The 14,130-nt window shown below is 38.5% G+C and overlaps 1 protein-coding gene across 1 annotated transcript in view; it reads left to right on the top strand.

Annotated features, from left to right (window-relative positions):
* Positions 1-10,899, top strand: part of ERCC6 (ERCC excision repair 6, chromatin remodeling factor) — a 47,289-nt gene extending 36,390 nt beyond the window's left edge. Inside the window, exons 13-21 of the mRNA XM_009641900.2 lie at positions 993-1,211; positions 1,971-2,081; positions 2,559-2,678; positions 3,744-3,838; positions 5,743-5,888; positions 5,972-6,703; positions 7,322-7,523; positions 7,868-7,946; positions 8,388-10,899. Coding sequence (XP_009640195.1) covers positions 993-1,211; positions 1,971-2,081; positions 2,559-2,678; positions 3,744-3,838; positions 5,743-5,888; positions 5,972-6,703; positions 7,322-7,523; positions 7,868-7,946; positions 8,388-8,816 — 2,133 coding nt within the window. The 3' untranslated portion in view covers positions 8,817-10,899. The remainder of the gene's footprint in view (positions 1-992; positions 1,212-1,970; positions 2,082-2,558; positions 2,679-3,743; positions 3,839-5,742; positions 5,889-5,971; positions 6,704-7,321; positions 7,524-7,867; positions 7,947-8,387) is intronic.
* The last annotated feature ends 3,231 nt before the right edge of the window (positions 10,900-14,130 follow it).

The raw sequence follows: 14,130 nt of genomic DNA, 5'->3' as shown, positions 1-14,130 counted from the left end.
CTTGGAAACAAATTATGGCTTGTTCGGTGACCTGCTTTTAGGTAACTGTATGCATGCTTTTAACCAATTGCAAAAGTGAAGCAAAAGAAAAGTGTAATTTGTCCTAAGCATACAGTTCAGGTACGTAACTTCATGGTGCAACAGTTGATGATTTCACAGAGTCTTAACATATACCAGAGCAAATAGCTTGTACAAGCCTATCTGCGTATTAGCTTGAGTTCTGAAAATTTTGAACAGTAAATGTAAATGCTTTTATTGAATGTTTTGTGATGACAGCAGTGAATCCCAGCTGAAAAACAAAAACCCTATTGTACAAACAAACCATAAATTATGAGCAGGCTCATCCAACTTGTGATAGAAGGTTGAGGGATTTGCTGTTTTAAGCTAGTCCATTTTTATGAGTGCCCAGTGTATCAGAAGCATATATAACACTTGTAACGTTATTGAATGAATAACTGAACAGAACCTGTCTAACATGGCATCAAAAGTCTTAATTTTCAGCTTCATATGTTTGTCAAATGTATTTACTTATCTTTTCTTCGTTACCATGCATTCCGGTGGGTATACTTGCTATCCTCATGGTCTGTCTTAAGTTACATGCTAACATGGCGGGGGTTGGAAGGAAGGACACAATAATTTCAAGTAACAAACTTGGTGGAGTTTTTCCTTTTGAGTAGGAAAAATTTGACTGTGAGTTACAGCTAGGGACTGCTTTTGCTAATGTGGAAATTGTTGCAGAATTCTCTTAATATTGTCACCAGAATAGGCTCACAAGTACATAAAATTTCATTGACCTTCTCTTGTACTGATTTTTTCCTAAAACTTTCCATGGAATGAGTATTAGTCTATTGGGTTCTCTAAAGAGCAAACCACTGTTAAACTTCTTGATGTTGACTGGCTTAATCCATTGCTATGTTTTTTTTCTCAACCTTAACCTGTATAGATACAAGTATGTCAAGAAAATAAAAATATTTTTCTCCTGTATTCTTTAGATTTTCTCAGGACTAGTAGCTTTGAGAAAGATTTGCAACCACCCTGACCTCTTCTCCGGTGGTCCCAGGATTTTGAAGGGTGTACCGGATGCTGAAGTGGAGGAAGCGGATCAGTTCGGATATTGGAAACGTTCTGGAAAAATGATAGTGGTAGAATCCTTGCTGAAAATATGGCACAAGCAAGGTCATAGGGTGTTGTTTTTTACTCAGTCAAGACAGGTAAGATGAGCTAATTGGTTTTAGTTTTAGTTAATACTAAAAGTAAAAAACTGCATGTGTGTGTCCCAACAAGACTTGTAATTAGAACCACCTTTTGTAGTGTCCTTCTCAGAAAATTAATATCTTATTGAAAAGAATACCAAAATGACTAATGGCTTTGGCATAATTGGAGACCAGTTCCCAAGCTCAGTAAGCTTTACTGGAATGATGCAGTGTTGCCCAAATCCAGTGTACTGGGTCAAAGCTTGTACCAGTTGTACCCATATAATACCAGGCTGAAGCAGTGGTGATGTATTTGTTGTCCCTACTGCAGTTCCAGGATAGAATTGTTAGTCAGTTTGCTCGCTCTGTTTAGTGCATGTGCACATTTAATCTTCAGAATTGTGTGCTTTGGGCCAGCAGCACAGTGACCTTCATTTGTTTTCCCTGTGTATTCACAATTTTGTCTTGCTTCCTTGGATTCCCTTGGAATGCTGCGCCATTTGCCTGGTTAATTGTCTTCAAACCATGGCTCTGGACTTCCCAAACCTAGCACAAACATTCCACTCATGCTTTCAGCAGTGAAATAACTACTTTTTTGTTTTTCTTCAATTACATAAGTTAATGAATTTTCTGCTCATTTAAGATTCATAAGTTTTTGGTCGTCATCTTGTTTGTTTGACTGGCACTGCAGTTAGCAGCAGAAATACTTATGACTTGATCAGACAGTTGCTCAGTCTTCACATCTGGATTTCATTAATATTTTTGCCATCACAACAGATGCTGCAGATACTTGAAGTCTTCGTGAGAGACAGAAATTATTCCTACCTCAGGATGGATGGCACCACGGCAATAGCTTCCAGACAGCCCCTTATAACAAGATACAATGAGGTGAGGTGTTGCATCCCACACATTAATGCCTGTTCATGAGTATGGTTGAGTTCCCGCATTCCTTTTTGGTCTGTTTTTAAATAGACTACTTCAGGTTTGAGACAGAAAACTGGGGAGTTCAGTCACATGAAACCACATTCTTTGTGAGAGGGGGAAAAAAGTCATCACTTTTGTCACACTTAAATTGGGGTTTCTGCTAAGAAAAAAAAAAAAACCACAGTAGAAAAGGAGGAAAAGAAATATTATTGGACAACAGTAAATGAAATTTAGATCAAATTCCTTTCATTTGTCAAAAGAGATATTAGGCAAACAAGGGGATATATTCTTTCTCTTGGCTCCCTTTGCATCTTTGCAAATAAAGCTGATAAAAGAATCCAGGAAATTAAAAAAAAAAAAACAAAAAAAAAACAACAACAAAAAAACCCCACACTTGTACTTGGTAATTCTTGCTTTAGTAAATTCTCTCTTGCGTTATAGGACAAATCCATATTTATTTTTATTCTAACAACTCGTGTTGGTGGCATTGGAGTTAACTTGACTGGTGCTGACCGGGTTATTATTTATGATCCTGACTGGAATCCCAGTACGGACACACAGGTGAGTGTGGTTCATTACATTCCATTTACCAGTTAAGTTGAAATAAAACTGGAGACAGAATGACACTATCTCCTCAAACAGTGTTAAAGCACTATGAGGCTCTTCCCTAAGTTGCTGTTCCCAGCAATGGTCGCATAGGGTGCAGTTCCACATTATGATTACTCTTGTGACAAAGCCAATTTAAGCGGTTCCCACCACATCCCCTTTATCCTGTTATACCTTACCACTCTTCAATATTGTCAATTTATATAGTCTGTTTAGAGGGTAGCCAAAAAAACAGTTGAAATGGCCTGGATTTTAAATAAATAAACTAAATGTTTCTGAAGGGAGAACACAGCTGTTCAAGCTCTTAAACAGGCATGACTGTTCATGGTGGCAATGCAGAGTAAGAAAAGGAGAACAAGTGTTGCTTAAATTGGCTTTGTCACTAAATAATGATATGTAGCTGTGCCCTTAGAAGTTGCTGTTAAGCCAGTACCTTAAAGAAGCTGTTCTGATGGCATGAGAGACTCTGGTCTATCAGATCTCTTTTAACAGTATATGAGGCTTACATGTTTGAGAGGAAAAAACTATTTTTGATGGAAATCCTATATAGCTCTGAGATCCGCAAGCGTGTAGTCTGACCTAGAGTGGTCTGTTTAGTGGCCGAGTCAAGATATTTGTAGGAAAGCTTTCAGTTAAGAAAAAGAAGAAAAGTTCATAGGAAATGCGTGTATTAAAGCTCTGTTGTGAAATAGATCCCTTTTGAAATAAGTCTATATAAAGTACATATCCTAGAAGTGAGTTCTAATTTTAACATAATTTGGTTTTCGAGATTTTTTTTTTTTTTGCATAGATTTCTTGGTACAGTTGGACGCTTGTCTTTTTGTATATGTAAGCTTTCTAAATTGTTTTCCTCTCCTGCTGAGTTAGTTGTCCTAATGCTGTAGAAAGACCACAGTTATGTAACTTCTTGAACTATTTGTTCAATGTCCAAGCTAGGTTTGAAACAGTGGTGTCAACAGTTCTCTGGCAAACTCATGTGCAAGAGGTTAATGTCTGGTAACCAAACCTTTTGTGTTCCAGGCTCGGGAACGTGCTTGGAGAATAGGCCAAAAGAAACAGGTGACTGTGTATAGGCTTCTCACCGCAGGTACCATTGAAGAGAAGATATACCACAGGTCAGTCAGAATGATTCCTTGGATACAGCCGCATGCTCAAGAAAATGTTTGTAGCAAATTTGAGGTGGTGTAACAGCAACATACCTGTGCATGTGCACACGTGGCTTGTGACCCCCAACCTTGGTCATGATGGACACATCACGGAAAAATTTTGAAAATTTCTGCTGAGAAACAGGTCTTCTAATATTAGACTCCCAGCTGCAGGGCTGTGCTGCTGCCTCTCTAGCTCCGAGACCCACATGCTAAATATACCTCATCAATCTGTTCCAACAGCTGTGTCCAGCACATCCAGAATTCACTGTAAACGAGAGAGTATGAAGCATAAACAGGAAAAATAGAGCCCCTTACTCGGAACGTGAAACTCAACAAGTCTGAAATGCAAACTGAAATCAATAAGTTCTTTATATTGTCCTTCAGATATATAAAGATGTATGTGGTACATACATGCATTTACTACTCTGCAAACCCAGTTTGATTTTATTCCCAAATCATTCCAAAGTGAGAGAATAAATCCCAAGGACCACCAGTCATATTCATGTTGTTTGTTCCAAAATGTAGCTAAAGCCTTCAAGTGCTTGTATTTCGAAATCAATGAAACCTTTTTGTTTTGCTTTCCCATTCAGCTTTCTCAGTAGTTAGCTTCACTCACATGAATTTCAAATTAATGTACATGGGAATCCTCTGCCTAGGCATTGCTCTTCAGAACTGGAATATCCTCTTTCAAAATGCAGATGCATGAAAAGCTGTAAATAATGAAATACCTGCACTTACTGAGTGCCTTTTTTAATCTGTTTTACCACATGGACACAAAGCATCCGCTGTTGGTTGGCATGCATCCCTCTGGCATGCTTCTGTTTTGAACAACACTGACCACATCAAGGAAGTGGGCTCTAAGGGTCAGGACAGCCATCAGAAATTCATTTCTTTCCAGAACAGTGTAGTGGACTTTGAACTTTAAGCAAGTTGTCTTTTCTCTTGCAGGGAAGAACACACAGGCAAAGTATGTGATCATCCTTGCAGGAAGCTATGAAGTTCAGTTAGTTCTTAAAAACCTTAAAGTCTTCTGATGGGTGCACTACAGTAGCTGACACCTGTGTTTAAACTTAGTTTTTGCCAAGTGGATTTAAAAATAGTTTCCCTGCTTAATGCTAGCAGAGCCAAAACCATGATAAAACCACTTCTTGTGAACTGATTTCCAGCTATATCAAGGGATGTATTTTTTGTACAGGAAAATAGTGCCTAGAACTTGCAATCAACAAAGCTACGTAGTACAAACATGGCATAGAAGCAGATTTACCAGTACTAGAAGACATTTTGCAGCTTAGTTCTCCCCCTGATTTGTTTCTTCCAGTCCTCTGCTGATGGGCTTTTCCCCCCCCCCGCCTTCCTCTCAACCACAGGTCTGGTTTCCCTTTTTGGTGGTTGTTGTCCAGTCATCACTGACTGAGCTACTCTGCTGATTTTGATTCCTCCAACCAATTGAACCATTAAAATGTTGTCATTTTAACAAGCTGTTGTTTTTCTTTCAGGAGCTTTCTGATAGTTTTATTGTAATATATGCAAGCTTTTCAATTTTAATGGACAAAAAAAAATTCTGGCTGTGAAGTTATTTATTGCTAAGTTAAGGCATGCCTCATAGGACGTTTCAGGATGGTGGTTACCTGTTGTGTTATGGGATTGCTGCAAAACAATAAATCCCTGTGTTTAACAATTTAGTTGGTTGTTTGAAAGTTACTAACTCAAGCTTGTCTTTTGGAAACTAACATCATCTTCCCACTGCTTAATTGTTCTGCAGGGTAACATTTGTGCTTATACAGTTTTCTGTTTAAGTACTGTATTCAGTACTTAAACATAGCTAGACATTGTTTCATGCACAAAGTACTTTTTTTTTTTTTCTTTTTTAGACAAATCTTCAAACAGTTTTTAACAAACAGAGTGCTGAAAGACCCTAAGCAGAGGCGCTTTTTCAAATCCAATGACCTTTATGAACTTTTTACTCTGAGCAACCCAGATGTGTGTCAGGGGACAGAAACAAGTGCAATTTTTGCAGGTACACATTTTTTTCTATTTGTTTAAAAGAAAAAAATATTTGAAGTGTTTGATAAATGGATCCTAATTTAATTCATCCCTCAGGTACTGGTTCAGATGTTCAAGTCCCAAAACACCAATCGAAACGGAAACTTGAAAAGCCACCTGATAACGACACTCCTAAAGGTGATCTCCATCTTACAGAAAGCAGCTCACCAAAGTACAGCAAGTCATCCAATTCCTACTCAATCACCCACATGACAAATTCTTTTTCTAAAGCAATAGAGACAAGTGAGGAAACGAAAGGAAATTTGGAAGCCTGTGACCAAAATAGCTATGGAAAAGATAATGCACAAGCTGCTACTAATATAAATTCGTTGAATAAAAGCAAGGAGGAAAGCTTGGAAAGAGCTGACAAATCTGCTTCCCAGTCATTGCCAGGTGATGCAGGGTCTTCAGAGAATGCCAAATGTCTGAACGCCACGGTGGCTGGTGGAGTACATGGAGCAGCTAATGCAAATGTCATGGGAGACCTTAGCCTTTCATGTGGTGCAGCTGGCTCTTGGGAAAAGCAGGTTGCTAAAACTGACAATGGGCAATTAGATAATAATCATTATAAATGTACCTCAAAGACAAAGCACAGGGTGGATATGCTGTCACATGACGGCCACAAAGATAAGTCCAAGAAGAAACATCACAAAGATGGCAAATTTGAAGGAGAGCGCATTCCTCATCTCGTGAAACAAAAGCGATACAAAAGGGAGAACAGTGAAGAGAAGGAGGAAGACTCAAAGAAAAGTGATGATTATGTCTTGGAGAAGCTTTTCAAAAAATCAGGTAACTGTTGCTATCTGGCTGCTCAACAGTGTCAGACTATTTAAACAGAGGTATACAAAACATGCTCAAGTGACGGAAGGAGCAGTTACTCTGGTTAGAGCTACAATACAAAACATGTTTTATCTATTCTGTTACTGTAGTGAAACATTAAAATGTTCGTTGTTTAAATGCTCCAGTTATGAATGTACTAATTACATTGGCACAAACATTTCAGAGATATCTGCAGCCTTCCAGAAACACTTCTGGATATAGAAGTAATGCAGTGTTTCTTCTGGAAATAAGGATGTAACCAACCTTCATTGACACAAGGGTTTCACTTCTGTCTGTCCTTTCCATAACAATAGAAATGATCGATTTACCCATATCATTGCCAAGACTGTTGTGAATAATGACCTCATCAGCATACCAGAAGTGGTTTGCTGTCAAATGATTGCTTAACTGATAGAAGGGGGTTCTCTTACTAGAAATGACCATACTGAAGTGCTGAATATAATTAACTTGAAAAAGGAAAAATGTGATTGTGGCATTCACTTAAATGATGAATATTTAATTTTACGGATAACAGTGTAAATTAAAAGATGTCCTCCTTCACCTTTTCTTGTATCTTTTGTTTTTTAGGGGTACACAGTGTTATGAAGCATGATGCCATTATGGAAGCTTCCAGTGCAGATCATGTGCTGGTGGAAGCAGAAGCAAACAGAGTGGCCCGAGATGCCCTAAGAGCCTTAAAAGTCTCTCGACAGCGATGTTTAGGAGCTGCTTCTGGTGTGCCAACCTGGACAGGCATGAGTGGTCTTTCAGGTGCACCGTCAGGAGTAAAGTAAGTTCAGTTCTCGCACTGCTTTTCCAAAAATAGAAGAGTTCCTTAGGATGCTATGGATTTATCCTTCCCCTCCCCCCCCCCCACTTGGTATTTGCATTAAAATGTATCCAAGTGGAGTTTCGTGGTTTAGATTTAATAAAGACATGAAGGCATATTACAAGCTTAGGAAGTCCATTCTGAAGTACAAAGAATGCATTATTGTTGCAAAGTAGAGGAGAGAGAGTTTGGCAGAGGGCTCTTGAGAACCCTAAAACGCAAACCCAGTCAGTGTCTTTGGCAAAACTATTCTAATCATTCTGAGAAGGATATTTTAAGGAGTTAATTCTTTTGTGCATTTTTAGGATTCGATTTGGTCAAAAAAGAAACTCTGTGTTGCTTTCTTCACATTCCACTTGTCCGTCACCTGCAAAGAAATGCAAGGTAAGACATACAAGCTAACGTTTCTCATTTAGCAGCTGATATATGTGAGATGTTATGATTTATGCAACAAATCTGGTTTATACCGTGGATGTTTCATACCCATTTGTTGTATGATTATGTAGAATTATAGAATTTTTAGTCACCCATGAATTGGATTTTTCATGTTTGATATAGCATCTTGATGAAGTCTAATTAGATAGAGCAGTCACAAAGTGCAGCATGGCCTGGTTATCTGTCTCAAGACCGGCAATGCTTTGCTTTCACTTCCTAAGTTCTAAAGTTGAGACCAGAACATACTATGTCTTCATTGTGTATTTCAGTTGACTAGACTCTGAGCGATCATGTTTGTTGTTTAAGTCTAAACAGCAGGCAGATTTTGTTTAACAGATTCTGTGGATCTCCAAATCCAACTTTCTCCATAGTCTGTATGTTTATTTGCAGGATGCAGATACAGTAAAGAAAGAAAACGTAAAGAAATGTAGTTCCAATGGGCACTTTGATGGAAAATCTGGAGAATCGTCATCCAGTGCACTAGACTCCTCATCTTTGTTAGCTAAGATGAGGGCAAGAAACCATCTCATTTTACCACAACAGACAGAGAATGAGGGAGATGAGAATCATCAGCAAGCACCTGTCCCAGCTCTGCTTTGCACAGAATACGATGAACTGCTCGTGGATGTGCGTAACTTCATAGCGTTCCAGGCCCGTGTGGACGGCGAGGCCAGCACTCAGGAACTACTGAACAAATTTGAGTCCAAACTGCCTGCGGCACAGTCCTGCATCTTTAGAGAACTTCTCCGCAATCTCTGCACCTTCCATAGGAGCCCAAACGGTGAAGGTGTCTGGAGGCTAAAGCCAGAATACCACTGACCTTTGCCAAGGGAAGGCACCTGTCTGTGCATTCAGCCACCGCACTCCTTTCAAAGACTTCCTGTTTGTCTTTTAAAATAAGGAATTATTTCATATTCATGATTTAATAATTGACTTGAGCAGTCAATGGTGCAGCGCTTGTTGCAGGCTCAGAGCTAACTTAATTTCTGATTTACACTATTTATATGAAAGTGCCATCTACCTCATAAGTGAAACAATACAAAGTATCAGCACCTTTTCTTTAAAACAAATCGTCATATAAATGGGATGAAAACGTACTGACTTTTTATTGCAATAAGAACCATGGGTGTTGCCGTGGTTGTGAGACTTTTATTTGATTTCTGTGAAATTCCAAGAACTTCTTCCTTGACTTTCTTTGTTACTTGAATGGTCATGGGGCACACAGTGTACCATCACAAAAAAAGAGGAGGTGGCAGTGGTCAGCATGAGACATTAATTGGTACTGACAAGTGCATCAAAATCATTGTATAACACTTCCATCAGTAGGGAAAATTTTGGGGTTGTGTTGGTGCTTGCTTTGTTCCCAGCATCTAGCATATGCAGTATAACTTACATCACTAATTAACTTGGGAAATAATTCTACTGTCACAGCGGTTTAATCGCAAAAAATGGAAAGCCTGGCAGGATATTGAGATGACTGACAGTTGATAATTATGGAGAACTTATTATATTGCAGAAAAGCCATTTACGCCATAATCATCAACACGGTTACAGTCCCATACACCACTGGCAATTGCTTGGGACAGTATTTCTTACCACTGAGGTGGCAGTGACTGCTACACTTTATCACAGGTTGTGGACTGATAATTGAAATCCTGTTAAATGTTCATGGGTCTTACTGTATTTTTACGTCAAACACTTTCCAGTTCACTGTTAGCACTTAAAATTTTATACCTTGACAAAGACTGAGGTGTTAGATGATCAGAAGGGGAATGGTTTTGCTTTATTGTACTAAACATATTCACTTTTGGCCAGAGACATAATTGGAATATATAACGAAGTTACAGGTCATATCTGTTCTGTAGGTAGGGAAAATCTCAGTCTTCCTGACAGTTGGATAAATTCTAATACCCATTTTCTTCCAAGGAAGGAAGGATTGGATTCTTTGTAGCAAACCCAAGTAGTACATTGGGTCTGTTTTCAAGGTACTAGCGTGCTACATATGGAAATCTTAAGGGGAAAAAACCAAAAGATTTTGAGAAGAAAACCACATTCTTGCAGCAACATTAAATTACTGTATGGCAGAAACTAGGAACAGTTAAATATGCCTAATGTCCTTCCTATCCCTAAGCTATTGAGACAAGGCAAAGCTGAGCTACTTTTAGGTTTTTTGTTCAGTGTGAAAGTATCTTGTTTACTTCAAGTGAAAGTACTAATATTGAAAGATGAATGGCAAAGCAAGGATACTTTGTTCTCATAAAGAAAGTCTTGAAGATACTTCCAAAATTCCAGCTTTTCCTCTTGTTTTTGCTCAGTGCTAAAAGATCTGTAGAGATCTGCAAAAAGTGGTGCCTCGCTGTTTTAATACCTGATCAGTTGGCTTTTCACAGACTGGAGTTGGAGAGGGCAGACAGTCCAAGAATCTGTTTCTTTTCCTCATGGCATTTGAAGGTGGGACTGTTGCACCTTTTCCTGACATCTCTTTTTCTGATCCCATTTATATTCACTTACATTCCCTCTTTCAGGAGAAACATGAAACCAAGAATTTAGACTGCAATTACAAAACACTTTAAAAACTGTAGATCTGTTGACATGACTTAAAATGGATCAGTAGAAGAGTAAAAACAAACCAATTTTGCTGTTCTCCAAAGCTATAGGGAATTTTAATTGGGTTTGGGTGTCATGCCCCCATGCATCCCTCTACCCCAGGAACAAACCCAGGAATTCAGCTGTCAGCAAAGCTGCTGTTGTCACCTTGGCTGTCAGTTCTGGTGTCCTGTTTTATTTGCTACTTCAAATCTTAAAGACATGGTTTCTGTACTAAGGAAATTTTGCAGCTTCTCGCGGATCTGTTAATGTAAATGGACTTGCATGTGCTTTTTATAAATCCTTTGCTTTTAAAAAAATCTTTGATTTATTAAAAAAGAAAACCCAAAGTCTGTTCTAGAAGTGTTCTTTGGGGGTGGGATGAGGAATGGGGCGGGGGAGCCACCTTTTCCTGTGTAGTGTGGCTCTGACTAGATGATTCAGGTTATCTTTAAGTATATTTCCATTTTTCATACAGCTTCAAATTACGCATCCTAGCAACTAGATTTTTTCCAGTATTAACTTTTGTTTAAAATGTTTAAAAGACTGAACGAATATTAGTATAACGCTCAAATATTTTTAAGGTTTTAATCTTAAAAATGTATGTGATTAAAAGTCTACGGGCTGATTTAGAGGTAAAAGTTTTTCTGGAATATAATATAGCTGTTATACATTCTACAGTGAAAGAGTTATTTCAGAATAATCCTACTTTTATTCCATAAAGCATTATCTCATTTTTTTGTTCGTTTATCTTCACCTATGTGAAGTGAACTCCTTTCACATCTCCAAAGAAACAATTCCTGACTAATGATATTGCACAGTCAAATATGTTTACCATTAAATAGCTTATAGATACATAATATTTTTAAAAGCTTGTATTTTAGCCTTCTCAGTTTGCAAGTATTCAGTGCTGCAGTTGGTAGTTGCTACTTTATTTGTGCATGATTCCAAGAATCACTCGCATGGAATGCTTGTGTGTTTATAATTTGTTTTCTTACAGCAGTAAAAAGGGGGTAAAGTACGCTCAAAATACAAACATTAATTTAAGAATCAAGTTGGAAAAAAAAAAACATTAAATCTTATTAAGGAAAGACATTTCAGCATGAAACAGTGAGTATAATCTTCACGTTAAAAAAAGTATACCACAAGGAACTACTGCAAGTTTCTTTCCTGTAAAATGCTAAAAGCACCATGCTACTCCAAAAATGCCATACCAGTGAAGATGATGTGACCCACTACCTACACAGCTCGGCAGACAAATGCAGTTGAAAAAAATCTGGAAAACTAAATACCAAAAACTTGGATTGTTCTGGAAGCGGTTATGGGGACTGTAGACACTTTGGATAAAATGTGTTGCACAGGTATTTTAACAGCAGAAGTTAAAACACCGTAATTGTTCCTTCTGGTTTAAAACCATGTTTGTTAAGGGGGAGGTGAAAAGACCTTTTGCCTTGTTTATTAAGATGTTTCCCCCCCTTCCCTCATCCCATCCTCCTTTTACGTTCTTCCAGGTGTTTATTCTCCTGTTTTCATACTTTTGCTGAACTCTTAAGTCTTGTATAGCCAACCCACTCATCTCCTGGTATAAGAACTAAATTCTGATCTAGAGAAAAGAGATTCTGCCCACCACAAATGTTAGCAAGATGCTAATGTTAGACTGATAGAAATGGTGATTAAAAATGGAGAGGAGTATTTTTAAATCCATAACTTCATACTGTTGCTCAGCCTTTTCTCAAAGGGCTACACCATGTGGAGAATTGAGTCTACTACAGCTAGTAAATGTTATCCTCCCAAGTAAAGCTGTAGAGAATTGGGCTTTTATATCTGTAAAGTTGTGGCTTCAGATGATAGTCACCTATAGACAGTTGTACTCAAGTCACAAGGTCAACTTTGCTTTTGATTCCAAGATTGCTGAACTTGGCTAATTTTGACTGTCTTCTAGTAGTGCAATTTCTGCCTTTCAAGAAGCTACAAAAGAAGGGACAGGACTTTCAAAAGGAGTTGATGGGATTTTTGTTGTTCATAAAATCCTGCAGCGCTTCCTTTCCTTGAGCTACTGAGTCATTAGGACTAAGAAGTTTCCAGTTCCTCTGCTGTTGTAAATGCAGCTCCACTGACATGGGTGGGCTGGTGCTGTTCCTCAAGGACGTAGCCACCTGATACGAGCCTTCATCAAAGCCAAAAAGCGTGTTACCTGGGATGCTGCTGCACGTACGTGATTGAAACCGAACATGAGTCTGTCTCCAGTTTCTGTGTGCTTATTGATAGTGCTGTGTGGAAAGGGCAATTAGAGGTGAGTTGCATTCCTGAAAAGGGACAGCCTGTTTCATGGGGTTTTGGCTGATCTTCACAAAGAATGATCTTGTGGGCTCCATTTGTGGCTAAACTGCAGATACAGTTTGAGATGTGCTTTTCAAAAATCATGGAGATAGGTGATGGCAATGATTTTAGTAGCCATCTGAAGAGATGTGTCTTGATTCCCCAGGTAAAGTTATGTACGAAGCACACTTGGTTGTACTGATGTTAGTCTGACGTTAGTCTGCAATTGAATCGGGGCTTTTTGCCTCATCTACCAATGAAGTCAGTTTGGCGGTGAATGAACACTACCAGGGCCACTAATGCCCCAGCACTAGTATGTAAGGAAAAAGCTCTTCACAGAGGGAAGATGTTTTGCATTTGCTAAGACTGAACAGATACACAAAATCTGTTCAGTAAACAATGATACTACTGTGTAACTGTGAAAATGAGAGGGGAATCCTCACAATAGCATTGGTGGGGAGGGAGGGAATTTTCCACTAGACTTTAAATGTTATGCATTGAGATCAATAAAAAAAAAAAAAATACCTCATACAATGATATACCATACTTTCTCAGTGACAGAGATATCTAGGCAGGCATCACATAAGTAGAAAAAGCAGTGCAAAAGTTACTGTTACAGGGTGTATCCTTCAGGGAAAGCTGTCACAGGAAGCAGTAATTTAAGCAATTAATTTGACAAAACAGTCTTAGAAAATAGTAACTTGACTAATGTTCTTTCAAAAGGGTAACAGTTTTCTCCAACATAAAATAATTTTATTTTTAAAAGAAGGAACTGGGTAGATGAATAATAAAATTGTTGGGATAATACCTGACTTGCATTCTTTTTGCATACTGCTGCGATTTCTATGTCTAATCTAGTAATAACAGTTCAGGCAGCTTTCTCCCTTGGAGGGAGGAGGTGTTGAGGAACAGCCGTATCTCAGTGGTTCAGCAAGGAAGGACATGCAGTGTCTCTTGTGCTGGTGGTGGCTGTGCTTTCTCAAATGATACATAAAGGTGACGACAAGGTTAGATGTGAAGAGACCCCATGGCAGCTTTATCCAAACTTGGCTTACTCCCAGTGTATGGGCCAAGAAATTAACTTAAATCTTGAGGAAAAATTAGTAAGGAATTAAGTTAGGTAGCATAGTCACTGAGATAGTTTAAAACGTGAAGTAATCTACCTGTTTGATCTTTTAGGAGCAGGGAGATCTGGATTCTCCTGCTATAAACCTCTGGGTGACTTTGG

Source organism: Egretta garzetta, unplaced genomic scaffold, assembly GCF_000687185.1.
Source record: "Egretta garzetta isolate BGI_Z169 unplaced genomic scaffold, ASM68718v1 scaffold56, whole genome shotgun sequence".
In the NCBI taxonomy this organism is placed as follows: domain Eukaryota; kingdom Metazoa; phylum Chordata; class Aves; order Pelecaniformes; family Ardeidae; genus Egretta; species Egretta garzetta.
Note: the sequence above shows the minus strand (reverse complement) of the source record. Positions and strands in the feature narration are given on the sequence as shown.